The sequence below is a fragment of the Camellia sinensis genome, chromosome 1 (genome assembly GCF_055761805.1).
Source record: "Camellia sinensis isolate YWXY chromosome 1, ASM5576180v1, whole genome shotgun sequence".
Classification (NCBI taxonomy): Eukaryota; Viridiplantae; Streptophyta; class Magnoliopsida; order Ericales; family Theaceae; genus Camellia; species Camellia sinensis.
This window is the reverse complement of record NC_138961.1, coordinates 25219218-25234806: the sequence shown is the minus strand read 5'-3', so window position 1 is coordinate 25234806 and position 15589 is coordinate 25219218. Positions and strand designations below refer to the sequence as shown.

At 39.6% G+C, this 15589-nt stretch overlaps 1 protein-coding gene across 1 annotated transcript; it reads left to right on the top strand.

Annotated features, from left to right (window-relative positions):
• The first annotated feature begins 5247 nt into the window (after positions 1 to 5247).
• LOC145823359 (uncharacterized) lies at positions 5248 to 5940 on the top strand. Its single transcript, XM_082922925.1, has one exon. It carries the CDS (start codon positions 5248 to 5250, stop codon positions 5938 to 5940), a length of 693 nt encoding a protein of 230 aa, XP_082779051.1.
• Positions 5941 to 15589: the final 9649 nt, after the last annotated feature.

Genomic DNA, 15589 nt, shown 5'->3' with positions numbered 1-15589 from the left:
CCGACACTCTTGATCATCCATGATGGAGTTATTGGTTTTAGTTGCTTATATGTGCATTCATGTCCCATTGAGTCGTGCAATTCGACTCCTCGGCCATCATGCATCGAGGTGCGTGATTAGTGGTCCGAGGATCGAAGGTTACACTCCCTAGAGCCTATGCTATGACGGGGAGAGTGGTCAAACACACATTTGTTGAAAATACCTTGCCATGCCTCCCTATTGCTTTGTGTTGCAGAAAACCAAAATCCAGGGGCAGAAAATGGTTGGCCGACCAGGTTTTCTGGCAGACCGACCACCTTTTTTGGTCTCCACCACAAAGGGTGATCGGCAGGTGGTCTCCAATGCCATTGGCTAGTCGGCAGCCCTCCCATAACTTCCCAAAGTGGAGTTTCAACCTCTTGGAGCTTCTTGCAAGTTTCTGAAATCAATTGCACACAAAGGCGAGACGAGGCATCGCGATGGATTTCCCGACGAGGCGACTCAAGCATGCATGCATCCATCGTCATCCAAAATAGATCCGAGGTAGTTCATTCTACATAGAATTGTGTAATAATTAGCTGTGAGTTATTATCCATTTTGGTTGTGTAATATTTATTTGGACCCTTCGAGAGAGGGCACAATTGTGTAATAAGTGTGTGTGTGTGTAATGTATGTCTTCCAACCCCACGTCTTTCTCCCTTTTATTTACTAGCTTTTGATGGTTAGTTTAGGGCATGTTTCAATTAGCATACTTATGCTCGCATGTTTGCATCATTCATCTGTATTGCATGCACCGGGCTCGGCGCATCATGCTAACTGCATTGTATTTCAATTCCAAGTTGAATATATGTTATCTGTTGCATTTCATATGCCATGTTTAGAATAGCCGAACCCATTCTAGTTGCATTTTTGCATGTATTACATTAGCCATCTTAACATGAACTAGAATCATGCATTGATTACTAACTAGTTTCTATTTTGGCTTGGAGTACTCAGTAAGTATTTATGCTTTAGCATCCTTGCATGTGTGCGAGTGACTGCCATGATAGCATGCTTACCATGAGGCTATGTGCTTATGTGATATAACTGCTTGAGTGCCTGTGGGTGAAGGTTGGGTTACTTGAGTTAGAATAATTCGTCGAAACCCGTGTTTTAGCCTACTTGCTAGTAGCAAACTTCAATCCATTTTCAAAACAAACGGATATGCAATGCTTTGTTCCAATTCAGGCGACCCAGTCTATACTTGTATGTTGTGTGCATCACCTAGTAATTCTAGGCTAATAAACTGGAATAAGAGCACATAATGTTTTCAAAATTCGATATCATGGTTAGTAGAGGCCGATCTTTGATCGGGCGAGCGGGGGTGCTCACGAAGTGACCTTCCCCAATCGTACCCAAGTTCCCAAGCCGAGGCAACTTTGGTGATGACGGACACGTGGCCTTAGGCATGAGTTAGGGTTTCCTAAATCCCCCCAAAATAAAATATTTAGGTGGCGACTCTGTATTTGGCAAAACAGTCCATGTTTGGCACTTATTTCTAAAAATCAGTTTTTCAAAACGATTTGCCGGATTTGGACTCTTTGATGATTCATCGGTCTTGCATTGCACTCTGCGAGATTAGATACAGGACCGTGACATCGAGAGTCCTGAACTATAGTAAGGCCAAATGAACAAAACGGGATTCCCTCCCGAGACGTTCGGGGACGTCTACAATAATATAAAAATTGAAATATATAATTTGAAAATAATTAATTTAAAATTTGATTCTTTGCATATCAAACAATTTATTTTTAATTCAACACTTAAATTTTTATCAAATAACTTTTTACCTTAAAAAAATTGGCATTCAACTTTTAATATTTAATTTTTAGTCTTCAGTTTTCAATTTTCCAATTTTATCAAACACCACCTTATTGGTATGTGTATAGGTCGTCTATATAAATTCAAATTATTCATCTTATTAACCCCACTGAATATGGAGGAAGATTCATTTCAGTCCAAAATCTAGATTAGAAAGGGTTATTTGGACCCGTGGGACTCATAACGGGCCCCATTTTGATAATTCGAACTGTTAATTTTGTCGAACACTTCGTGGATTTCATCAAAAAATAAAATAAAATAGGTCAATCTAATAATTATAACTTGTTCAATTTACCGTGTTTCTCACCAAAAAAAAAATGTATGGTTTATTTTTTTAAAATACAATTTTCGTCCATTTTTTTTAGTGAAAATCCAGTATATTGAACAAGTTACTGTTATTGAATCTACCTAATTTTTTTGTAAATGAAATACACTAAATTCCTTACAAAATGAATAGTTTGGATTATCAAAATAGGACCTGTGATGGCTTTACGGGCCCAAATAGCCCCTTTTTGTCTAGATTTTGGACTATCCAAATTTTAGACTGGGGGAATCCTTCCCTATTGAATATATATGGGTTAATTACAAATACACCCTCTGAGATTTGATTAAAATACGAATCACTTTCTGTGGTTCTGGAAATTACATTCCACCCTTTGAGGTTTCTAATTTTATAACAAATTGTCCATTTTATTAATAAATTATCAAGTCAATTAACAATTTTTAATTATGTTAGAAATTTGTTTCAATTAATAATTTATGTAATTTATTATTGTATAGGAGAGTAATTATAAATTTTATTTTTTTAGTTAATTCTGTTAAATAAAAAATTCTGATAAGGGAGTATTTGTAATTTTTTAAATCATAAGGTGTAATCTATACTATAAGTAAATTTCATAAGATGTATCTATAATTTACCCAATATATATTATTTATGTAAAAAAAGGTATTGTTGAATTTATAGGGGCTTATTATGGGTCTCATTTTGATAATCTGAACTGTTCAATGTGTAGAACCCCGTTGAGTACTATATGCCTGTAAAAAATCACGTTAATCTAATGTCGATAGCTTTCTCATTGGATAAGATTTTTGTTAACAGTTTATTTCACCGTCCATTTTTTATATACAAAACTAATTTGATCACGTAACTATCGATATTCAACAACGTGATTGTTTTACAGGCATCTAGCACTCAACGAGTTCTACACATTGAATGGTTAAGATCATCAAAACGAGACCCGTGGTGGGCCTCCACAGGCCCAACAGTACCCTCCAGTCCTTGAAACCCTATTTTTTATTATAAAAAATGATTGAGAGCTCTAATTTTGGAAATCTAATGGTGGCATCTATCATGTGATGTGATCTTTATGCTTGCTTGTTTGTGTTGTTTTATTATATTTATTTATTTATTTATTTTTTAATGGCACATCACTAGAGCTCAAATTAGAATTCTAGTTTTAGAGTTCTTAATCGCTACTCTTTTTGAAAATTTGTATTGAACTATTTAATGCATCTTCTATTTATAATTTATGAGACAAAAATAATTTTGTTATTTTTAGAAATTAAAAAAATAATTATTAAAAGGAAGATCAACCTTGAAGAAAAGGATGAACAGTTTATTTTACACTAGATTTCCTTTTACCAACCTCGACTTTTCATAAGAAGTTAAAAATAGGAATAAAAGGTAGAGGATCAACAGTCTGGCAATGGAGGTTGTAGAGGGAGCGCTCAGCAAGGGAAGAAGACATGAGGGGAGGCTCTGGTGGGGTGAGTAGGATATTGGAGACAGTGCCAACTAGCTCAGAGGTATTGGGTAGGGGAAATGATGGAAAGAATGCAGCAGCTGAAGTTGATATACACGGCTGCATGGAGAGCTGTTGTATAGGTGCATGCTCCAAGAAGGAAAGTCTAATTCAGCTAGTCACTTCACAAAAGGCAATGATGAACAATATTCAAAATATAAATGGGTCAGTAAGCACTTCAGGATTTCTAAGGAAGATGAGTAGGCCAGTGAAGGCAGGGTCCAACATTAATCTAAAAGTATTACTTGAGGGGGTGCAGGTTGGGCCTGAGCCCAATGGTCCAAATAACAGGGTGGGGTTGTGCTTGGGGGATAGTGTGGCCCAGCCTAGCCTCAGACCCAATCTAGTTCAAACTATAAAAGAATAGTCCAAAAAACGTAAGGAAGTAGCAGTCCAAAAAGCCACTATACGTGGAAAAAAGGCTCTGTTTCAAGAAGGAGCAGCAGGTTAGCTGGAGGTCTTAGCAAACAAAAAGGTGTGGTCGGTAGCCTTGGATTCCAAAGAGGTGCTATTTTCAGAGCCACAGCAGCAGCAGTAGCCTTCTCTTTGTCATCCTCTCAGAGTCTCTCGAGGATTAGAAGGAGAAATTTAATTGAAGAGGTATAGACAACTCTAAAGGTAGGAACAACTCTGGGGCTGCAGTACCATGGTCAAGAAGAAGAGGTTGTGAGCAAAATAGTGGAATTGGAGGAGAATGATTTGGAGAGACTTGCAGGTGTAGATGGGACAAACAGAAACTAACTGTTTGTTAACAGGGGCTATGGGGGTGATGTGTCAGTTTTTTAATGAAAATATTATCTTGGAATGTTAGAGGGCTGAGAAGGCCAGACAAAAGGGGGAAAATTAAGCACTTGGTGAAAGTTAGGAATGTGGATGTTTTGTTGCTCCAAGAAACAAAAAGAAGTACTATGGATGATTGTTTTGTGAAATCCATTTGGCCTTATGAGGAGATGGATTTTATGGAGGTGGATTCAGATGGCAGTGCAGGTGGACTGTTGTGCATTTAAAGGCCAGACATTTTCAAGCTCGGAGACTGCTGTTGTGGTAAGAATTTTATTCTTCTATCAGGTACATCATGCTATTCTTTTGAGTGTGTCACTGTCAATATCTATGCCCCAATTGAGACTGTGTATAGGAGACAACTATGAGAGCTTTTGGTTAATGTATACCCACATTATTCAAATCCTTGGTGTGTAGGTGGGGATTTAAATGAAATTAGGCTCATGTGTGAGAGGAAAGGGTGCTCAAGAAGGGACATGGGGATGAAGGATTTTAATGAGTTTATTGACAAGTTGGAATTGACAAATTTGCCTATGCTAAGTAGACAGTTTACCTAGTGTAATGCACTGGATGAGAAAAGATTGAGCAAGATAGATATAGATTCCTGTTGGATGCAATGTGGTTGGAAAGGTTCTCTCTCAAGCAATGGGGTCTATCTAGAACCATATCAGATCCCTATCCCATTCTATTGAAGGAGGATGAAAGGGATTGGGGTCCCAAACCCTTTAAGTTCTTAAATCCTTGGCTTTCACACCCTACCTTTATGACTGAAGTTAAACAGATTTGGGAGAATATTCAAGTATCAGGATAGGCATGGTATAGATTAATGAGGAAATTGAAAGAATTAAAATGTTACCTAAGGGTGTGGAACAAGGAGGTGTTTGGTAATATTGATAATCTTTTGAAGTCAGCTGAGGAGGAGTTGCATGATTGGGATTTGAAGGCAGAATCTAGAACTTTGGCTGATGTGGAACTCAGAAAAAGAAGAGAATCTAGAAGTCTGGTGTGGAAACTAAGCAGAGATAAAGAGAGGTTGTGGCTTCAAAAGTCCAAAATGCTATGGGCTCGTAATGGTGATAAAAACACTAGGTTTTTCCACATCATAGCCAGCAGAAAACAGAGGAAGAATATGTTAGATTCAGTTTGTGTGGAAGGGGTGAGCTTTGAGGACCCTATACAGATTAAACAAGCCGTGGTTAGGCATTTTAAGCATCAGTTTTCAGAGTCTTGGACTATGAGGCCAAAGATTTTAGGTCCTTTTAATGTTATTAGCCCAGAGGCAGCAGCCAATTTGGAAGTAGTGTTCTCTGCATATGAGATTTGGGCAGCTCTTCAAGATTGTGATGGAAACAAGGCCCCTGGACCAGATGGTTTTAATCTTGCATGCATTCAAAAGTGTTGGCCTGTTATGAAAAGTGAGATTATTCAAATGATCCAAGAATTTCATACAAATGCTAAAATGTCAAGTGGGATCAATAGTTCCTTCATTGTGCTTATTCCTAAGAAGGATAATCCTTGAGGATTGGGTGACTATAGGCCCATTAGTTTGGTTAGCTCCATCTATAAGATCTTGGCCAAGGTATTGTCCAGAAGAATGAAGGAGGTGCTTCCAGCTGTGATTAGTGAGGTGTAGTCAGCATTTGTCAGTGGTAGACATATCCTAGATGGTGTGATGATAGCTAATGAAGTTGTAGATGGGTGGCACAGAGCTAAGAAGAAAGGTATAATTCTGAACTTGGATCTTGAGAAAGCATATGACTTATTAAATTGGGAGTTTTTGCTGTTAATGTTGGGAAATTTTGGTTTTGGCACAAGGTGGATTCGGCGGATGAAGACTTGTATCACAACAGCTAAGGTGTCTATATTAGTCAATGGTGCACTTACTGAGGAGTTTCAACCACAGAAGGGGCTAAGGCAAGGAGACCCATTATTTCCATTTTTGTTCATTGTTGCTACTGAAGGTCTTAATCTCTTATTGACAAGGGCCATAGAGAAGGGCTTGATCAAGGGTGCTTCAGTAGGCTCTGATCGGTTGGGTATTTCACATCTTCAATTTGCAGATGACACTATCATTTTTTGTGAAAGTGACATAGAGGAAGTTCTGAACATAAAGAGGGTATTGAGGTGCTTTGAGGTGATATCTGGATTGAGGATCAATTATCATAAAAGTGTTGTTTGTGGGGTGGGTATTCAAGAGGACCAAACTAAAGGAATTTGCTAAGGCTTTGAATTGTCTATCTAAGAAGTTGCCATTTAATTTTTTAGGCTTGCCTTTAGGGGCCAATCCCAGAAGGAAGAGCACTTGGTCTCCAGTTGTGGATAAGATTCAAAAGAATCTCTCTTCTTGGAAGGGGAAATTATTGTCTTTTGCTGGTAGATTGACTCTTATCAAATCAGCCCTATCCAATTTACCAATCTATTTTCTTTCTATCTTCAAAATGCCTAAGGGGGTTGTCAAATCTATATCTAAACTTCAGGCCAATTTTATGTGGGGAGGGACTGAATCCATTAGGAAAGTGCACCTAGTCAAATAGAGGGAGGTCACCAATAGAAAGAATCAAGGAGGTTTAGGTGTGAGGGATTTAGGTGAGGTTAATGACTGCCTGCTATTAAAGTGGTGGTAGAAGTATGGCTATGATGATAAAGCTTTGTGGAAATTTGTGGTATGTTCTAGGTATGGCAGAATTGGTGGGGGATGGACTCCTTCAATAAATCAATCAGCAGGGGTCTCAATAGTTTGGAAGAATATCTCACAGCTATCTATGGCTAACCAGTAATTGGGTGAATTTTTTAGTGACTAGGTCAAAATCATAGTTGGCAATGGGAGGAGAATAAAGTTCTAGTACCATGCCTGGTTAGGTAACAGAGGTTTGAAGGAGGAATTTCCCAGATTGTTCAGTTTATTCACAGAGAATGAGGAATCTTTGCAGCAGATCAAGGCAAAAATTGGTGTCACAGGAGGGTGGCAGCTTCAATTTAGAAGGAATTTATTAGCCTGGGAAGAAGAGGAATTACAGAGGCTGTTAGACATATTGGAATTATCCCATTGTCTCAGATTCGGTATATAGGACTCTTGCACCTGGTTAGCAATGAGGACAGGGCAGTTCACAGTAGCTTCTGTGTGGAGGTGGTGGGTTGCAGCTAGAGGGCCTGGTCTAGCAATCCCAGCAGGGGTTTGGGTGAGTTTTACCCCTCCAAAAATGTAATTTCTTTATTGGTTGGCTTGGCGAGGCAGGGTTAAAACAACTTCATTCCTTCAAAGAATAGGGGCTATTGCAGTGAGTGCTAATAACCTATGTGCTTTCTGCCAAGCTGAGGTGGAAACTGTTGATCATGTGCTTCTGTTCTGTCCTCTGGTGTGGAAGTGCTGGTCTCATTTGGTAGACTGGTGGGATTAGGTCTGGGCTATTCCAGGTTTAGTAGCAAGGTTGCTACATTGGTAGTCTGCTAGCAAATTTAAGTTCTAGTCTTGGGTACTCAAAATCTGGCAGATTATCCCCTCTATTGTCTTTTGGTCTGTCTGGAAGTTGAGGAATGAGTGTTGGTTCAAGGGTGCCGATCTTGATTTTCAAGTATTTTGTGAAAAAGTTAAGATGCAGATTGCTTTATGGACCAAATGGCACTTGAAGGTGGATTACTCAGTTCATGGCATTGTATCCAATCTACACTAAATTAGGTTGTTTTGAAGTACTAGGAGTGCAGAGGTGGTGTGCTGGTTGACAGAAAGGAGAGGTGCTCTGATATGCTGCAGTGGATTGCTACAATGGTCTTGTGTTTGGTGTTTTGATGTATAATTGCATTTGCTGCTCTATAGAGCTCTTCCATTCTGTTTGCTCTTCTATTCTGTTTTGCACTTGGGCTTTGGTTGTTTTTTGTGGAGGCTGCTGTCTTTCTGTTAAGCTTCCTGAGGGGTGGAGAGTAATGTTATCTTTGTGTTGTTCTGGGTGTTGTTCTGAGTGTGCTACTGTTGGTTTCTCACCAACATTTTGCTTGGTTTTCCCTTTTCTCCTTTATTCATTCTCATCCTTATTGATGTTCCCCCATATGTATTGTATGGTTTCGTCATCAATAAAGATTCTCTTTGCTGATCCAAAAAAAAAGAAAAAGTAAAGGATATAAAATGAAAAAAGGAGAAACGAATTTATTAGTTTGCATAGGGTTTTTAGGCTTAGTGGTCTCAGAAAGCAATACCCATTATAAACTTACAAATGATCAAATAGTTAAGATGTTAGGCGCAAAAGGAATAAAGCACTACCAGCTAAAAAATATAATTCCGAAGATAATGAAGCACTAGATTGGAATTTAGGAGATTTCCTAAGACAAAAGAGGTTAGCCCCTCTAGATAATTTATTATATCAAAAAGCAGATTGTAGACACCCCATTTTTGACCGACCTTAAGACTTAGACGTCATCGATTGAGCTCTCGGTGATGGTGTATGTTGTGCTCGTTCTGAGGTTTCGGAGTTTCGGCTGAGAGCCTTACCCCCGGACCTTGGGACCCTTTTGTGCTTTGCCTCGGTTTGCGAACTAAGTTTTTTTTTCTCTTCTCGAAGGGAGGGAGAGGTCTCGTAGACCATCTCTCAGTGGCCGTAGGCTACGTTTTGTGGTCGCAGGCCACTGTTCCTGTTTGGAGACCAGTTTCTGGTTTTCGGAGCCGTTGGCCGCGCGCCTCGGTTCGAGACCGCTTAACCTTCTCCGTTTGGCACGATTTTTGGCACACACCTTGCTTCCTCTCTCTAGAGGGACACTGTGGCTTGGGAGACCACCTTTGTGGTCGCACGCCACTTTCGATGCTTAACAGCCTGTTTTCGGGGCACCCGGCTGCGCATTTTGACCCCCGAACCCTCGTTTTGCATCCGTCTTGGTTCATTTTTGGCATGGACCTTGTTTTCATTGTTTGGGAGGTGGTACAAGGGTGGGAGATCACCTTTTCTCCTTGGAGACCACTTTTCTCCCGCCTGCCAATTTTCTTGTCAGGAAGCTGGTCTCTTTGGTCTTTGAGTCGCATTTACTGGTCTCCCACCATACCACTAGCTTGCATGCAGTTGGGAGACCATCAAATGGGTTGGCCAACAAACTTTTTTTGAGTTGAACCTTTTGAACTGGTCGGCCGACCAGGAGAAGTGGTTGGCCGACCACCTGAACTGATCGGCCTACTCCCCCCAGTCTTGTCTTTGTGAGTGTGTGCCAGCTGTGCCAGCTGGAAGACACAATTTGTATCCTCCATACACGTGTATGGAGGATATTGAGCCTTGGTTTTTAGCTTCTTGAAGAAGCTTTAGCCTTGTATCTCTATAAGAGAGGCCCTCCTCTTCATTGGCACAGGTTCAGAATTTGTTTGAAAGGTCCAAGACATATCTCTATCTATATCTATATATTTTGGGTTCAAAAGGGTCTTGTTCTTGACCTATTACACCACACCTTATAGCCACACACCTCCACCATTGTTCTAAGGTTCTTGGAGGGTCTTGAGAGGTCTCAAAGAGTTGGTTTTGGGCTGGAGAAGTTGCTGGTTTTGCTGAGCTTCAAGGGTAACACACTTTTTCCCTCTTTTAAGCTTTATTTTGATCCATCTCTTAGCCTTATTTGCATGCATATTTGAGCTTTGTTGTCAACTGAAAAAAGTCTTTTTTTGAGGTCTTTTTGATGTTTGTTTAAGGTCATTTTGTTGTTGGGGGTCATCTACCCCCTTGCATGCTTCATTTTGCCTTGTTTTGAGCCATGCCCTAAGGCCTTTGTGTTGACCTTTGCTTGGCCTTTTAACCACCGAAATCCATTGGATTTTCAGTGGTTAACATGTATTTTTGAGAGCCAAAATCAGAGAGGGGTGACCCTTTCCCTCCTTGTCTTGTTCACTAGCATTTTTGGCCTTACAAAGGAGCCTTCATTTGCACACCTTCAAACCTTGTTTCAGGCCCTTTTTAGTGACTTTTAGGGCCTTCCTAGGCTCTTTCTAGAGTGGGTTTTGTCACCTTGGGTGTGTCTCTTGCATGTGTAGAATAACCCCTCTTAGAGCTTATCAAAGGAGCATGACATTCTTGCATGCATTGATCATGTTTCAGTGGGTTTTGGGGCTTTATTTGGCATGTCATGTCTCTGAATTTTTCTGGTTTAGTGGCCTCTTGAATGCTTCATATGCTTGTAGTATAATCCATGTTCACTAGCTCACATTGCATGTTGTTTTGGCCCTTGATTCTATCATATTTTGGCCATGCTCTAAACTGATTTTATTCATGATTTGGGCTGCCTTAGCTTTGTTTTGAGGTCCCATGGTCGAATGATGCTTTCCATGCATGCTTGTAGTGTAATACCCTTGCCTAGCTTCGAGTTTTGAAGCCTCTTGCATGCTTAACTTGAGTTGTTTTCATGTTTTGGCATCATTGAACATGTTATTTCAGAGCTTACACTTGTGCCATATTCCCATGTTTTCCACTCTTTAAATGCATTTGAGAGTTGTGCTTGTATGCCTCATTTTTGGGCTATTGCATGAGCTTCATTTTTGTGCATTGCAAGCCATCATTTTAGTCCATTTTGCCACTGTTTTGGGTCTACATAGGGGACTGTTTGGGGTTGGTTTAGTCATTTGGGCATCGCTTTGCATACCTCTAGTGTTTGGGTGAGTTGTTTGCATAATTCGGGACCATCTTGTATGTCATTTTAGAGCTAGAACATGTGTCATTGTATGCCATATTTCATCCTTGTCATGCCTTGGTAGAGTTGCACTTTGTTACTTACGTTTGATCCCTTGCATTTGTGCATGTTTGCATGTATCTTGTTGCCTCATTTCCATCATATTGGCCACTGATTTGGGTGTGGCCGAGGCCCATCCATCTTAGTTTAAGTCCATCTTGCATTGTGTATGCCCTATAATCCATGTTATCGCATTTTTTATCATTGCATTGCATATGCCTCATTCATAACATCGCGTACGTTAGTGCATTGTGTGTGCATGCCATATAATCCATATGCATTGAGTATGCCATTGATTAGTTCATAGCATTGTGTATGCCATTTGCATGCTTGTATGTCATTCCGCGCATCTTCACATCACTTAGTTGCATTACATTTAGATCGCATGCTAGAGTTGCATTTGTCCATACATTGTTTGTTGCATTGTGTTTGGAGTAGGGTTTAGTCCAAACACGGGAAACGAGGGATGTTTCGTACTCAAAGTGACGAAACGTGCCTCGATTCTTGGTCACCCATGATAGAGTTATTGGCTTTAGGTGTTTACATGTGCATTTATTTCACATTGAGTCGTGTAATTCGACTCCTCGGCCATCATGCATCGGGATGCGTGATTGATGGCATGAGGATCGAGGACTACACTCTCTAGAGCTTATGCAATGACGGGGGGAGTGGTCATGCACACATATGTTGAAAATACCTTGCCTTCTCTCTCTTGCTTTTGTTGCAGAAAAAGCAGAAACCAGGAGAATGAACTGGTCGGCCGACCAGGTTTTCTGGCAGACCGACCACCTTTTCTGGTCTTCACCACCAAGGGTGGTCGGCAGGTAGTCTCCCTTGCCCATAGCTTGGTCGGAAGCCTTCCCATAGCTTCCTTGGGTGGAGTTTCATCTCTCTGGAGCCTCGCGTAACTTTCTAAAATCAATTGCAAACAAAGGCGAGTCGAGGCATCGCGATGGATTTCTCGACAAGGCGACTCGGGCATGCATGCATCTTTTATCATTCAATACAGAGCTGAGGCAATCCATTTCATGTAGCTTGCAAGCTAGTTTATTTGCTTCCTTAGTTAAATTTGTTAATTAGCTCGCGTTGTGTAATAATTAGCTGTAATTTGTTATTCATCTGGGTTGTATAATAATTAGTTTAATTAGCTTAGATTAGCCGATTGGTTGTGTATTATTCATTCGGACCCTCCGAGGAGGGCAATGTTGTAATAAGTGTGCGTGTGTGTGATGCATGTCTTCCAACCCCACGTCTTTCTTCCTTTTATTTACCAACTTATGATGGTTAGTTTTAGGGCATGTTTCAATTAGCATCCTTATGCTCGTATGTTTGCATCCGTTCATCTGTTTTGCATGCACTGGGCTCGGCGCATCATACTAACTGCATCGTATTTCAATTCCAAGTTGAATACATGTTACCTGTTGCATCTCATATGCCATCTTCGAATAGCCGAGCCTATCTTAGTTGCATTTTTGCATGTGTTACATTAGGCATCTCAGCATAGTTAAGATTTATGCATGTTTTCTAATTAGCTTCTTTCTTTGGCTCGGAGTACTCGGTAAGTGTTTATGCTTTAGTATCCTTGCATGCGTGTGAGTGACTGCCATGATAGCATGCTTACCATGAGGCTATGTGCTTATGTGATATAACTGCCTGAATGCCTGTGGGTGAAGGTTGGGTTGCTTGAATTGAAATAATTCGTCGAAACCTGTGTTTTAGCCTACTTGCGAGTAGCAAACTTTTATCCATTTTCAAAACAAACGGATATGCGATGCTTTGTTCCAAATTAGGCAATTCAGTCTATATTTGTATGATATGCGCATCACATAGTAATTCTAGGCTAATAAACCGAAATAAGAGCACATGTGTGACGCCCGATTCTACACTATAGGTTGTAGTCAAGGGAAATCACTAGTGAGTCCTATGGTCAATAACCAAGTAAGATCCCAGATCGCTGGAGGAGTCAAAATAGCCTCCCTTCTAAGTCCAGCTTTCTTAGGCAGCGCACTACCTTTTTGACAGATCTTACAAGGCATTGGCACAAGGTCTCATAAGCAACGATAAGGTACATACATAGGATATAAATACATACCAGCCACAATTATACTTGCTTCAAAAGATGGTTCCATTACATTATATCCCCAAAAGAAAGTTTTAAACTTCATATGAGTCTTACAAAATAACAAAAAGGAAATTTCTAGTATTCCTAAGATAGCCAAAAGTCTTCAAAGGTTTCCAGCTCGTCGTCTTCCGCTATGAGTTCCGCTTCGTCACCTGGCATGATACGCCGTGAGCTTTGAATGCCCAGTAAACACACACACACCCCACCCCTTTTTTCCAGTCCAATACACAATCACATTTATAGCACCAAGTAGTAAAGCATGATACTCCAATAAACAAATAAATACATTAAGAGTTGAGTCAGATGTTAGTAACTAGAAATCCCCCAAAGAGATTCCGTCCTCCCGACCACAAGAATCGGACGCGGATTATTCGGTATGCCCCCTCTTTTGTTGCTTTGTTGCAGAACTAACCTCAGATGCCTACCAACGGTTATATACCGTGTAGCGCCAACCGCAGGGCCTCAAAAGAGACGGTAAAAATAGGGCCTTGCCCGAATCCCTCCTTACACCAAACCACCTAGGGTCCGAATACAACCGCTCCGTTCAAGGGTCCCGAAAACCACTTGCGCAAGTTTTAACCTCGAATAGGGAACGCATCCCAACAAACCATATATCACATTTTCTCATCTTTTCATTACTCAAGTGTTCGAAAACCCAATACCCACCCAATTAGGTTTCCCGTTGAATTAAGTGTTTTAAGTCAAGGTTAGTCCAACTAAACAATAAAATAAAATTCACATAAGCATGCCTCCTCAAGAAGAAAAATAACATAACATACCCATACAACATTATGCCAAGATATGATAATAGGCCATTAAACATTTTCATGAATACAAGGGTATAAAACATCCAAACATAACAAATTTCCAGATTTAACATCACATGAAGGCTAATATGGAAGAACTACATAGGTTCATCCACCAGACTCGGTTTTCCTATGGTTCGTAGAGAATTTGATCTAGTTCCTAGAAAATTTTTCGGAAATGGGATTGCTTTTCCCGATTTTAAGTTATTTAGAAAATAGTCCAGCATTGTTCCAGAATCTGTCCAGAATCTGCCCAGATCTGTCGACTGTTACGAAAACTTGATTTTCTTGCAAACCACTCAATTTTTTTCTATGAAACAAATTTTAGTTGAAAGATAACTCCTTAAGGAAGGTTTTGACATAAAATAGAGGTTCAGAATATTTTTTTACATATTTCTGGAATTTTTGAAAGTTGACTGCAAAAACAGGTTTTAAGGTAGAATGCCTGAAATAAGAAAATTTATAAAAAGGGGATTCCACCATGGGAAAGTTTCATTTCTTTTGTGAGGAAAATATGCTAACTATCACATGTTTAACTCAGAAATTTTTTTTGAAAGAGTGCCCTTGAAAGGTTGAGAGATTCGTACAAAAAGAAAATGGTTTGTGCCAAAATGGGGAAAATACAAGAGAGATGGACTCCATACTCAAATCTTAGTATTTTTAACATAAAAACTTGATAATAACAGATCTGGAAAACATTATTTAGGATCTTCAAAAACATGCATTAGAAAAGGAAATGAAGGGAAGGTTGTGTTTGTGGCTTACCTTCCAACTTTGCACAAGAAACTCTTTTCTTCCTCCTTCTTCTTCTCTAGACTTCTCTTCCTTGCTCTCCCCCCTCTTTCTAACCAAAATGTGTGTGTGAGTGAGTGTGTTGTGTGTATGTTTGCAAGCTAGGGAGGGTGTGGTATATATAGGCAATTTTTGATGTAAAATGTCCTAAAAACCCATTAGTTGGAAATGGATGGAAAGGTTAGGATTTGTTTGGATTCTAAGGAAATTGAAGGGATTTGGGAGGCTTAGTCAATGATTTAGGCAACACTAGTTGGAGAGGAACTAGTTTTGGAATTAACAACCTAGGTCTAGGGTACTAGGTTTGGGTTTCCTAGAATATCATGATGATATATATTGAAAATTGGCTCCTCTCTTCTCCCTAGGATGATGGGGTTATTTTTTATTAATTTTAGGTACAAGGGCACATCCCTCAAGGTGTATACATATATATATATATATATATTGCAAGATTGATGGTATACCAAGGTACAAGGTACAAGTACTAGTTTGGGGTAAATTTAGAATTTAAATAAAGAAGTGAGGGCTTGGAATTAAACTCATGTATTGGAACCTTACTTATATAGAATTAAATTAAATTAGGTTAGGGAACCTAATCCGGCTAGTGTAATTCCTGTTCCGATAAAAATTAAAAATGCTATCTGGCAAGATTCGAAATAGTTTAAGAAACTGAGGGGCTTTAAAGAAATAATTCAAATATTTTTTTTTTAAAGAAAATACATTTTTCTGGGGCTTCACATTAAATGTAATGAAATGAG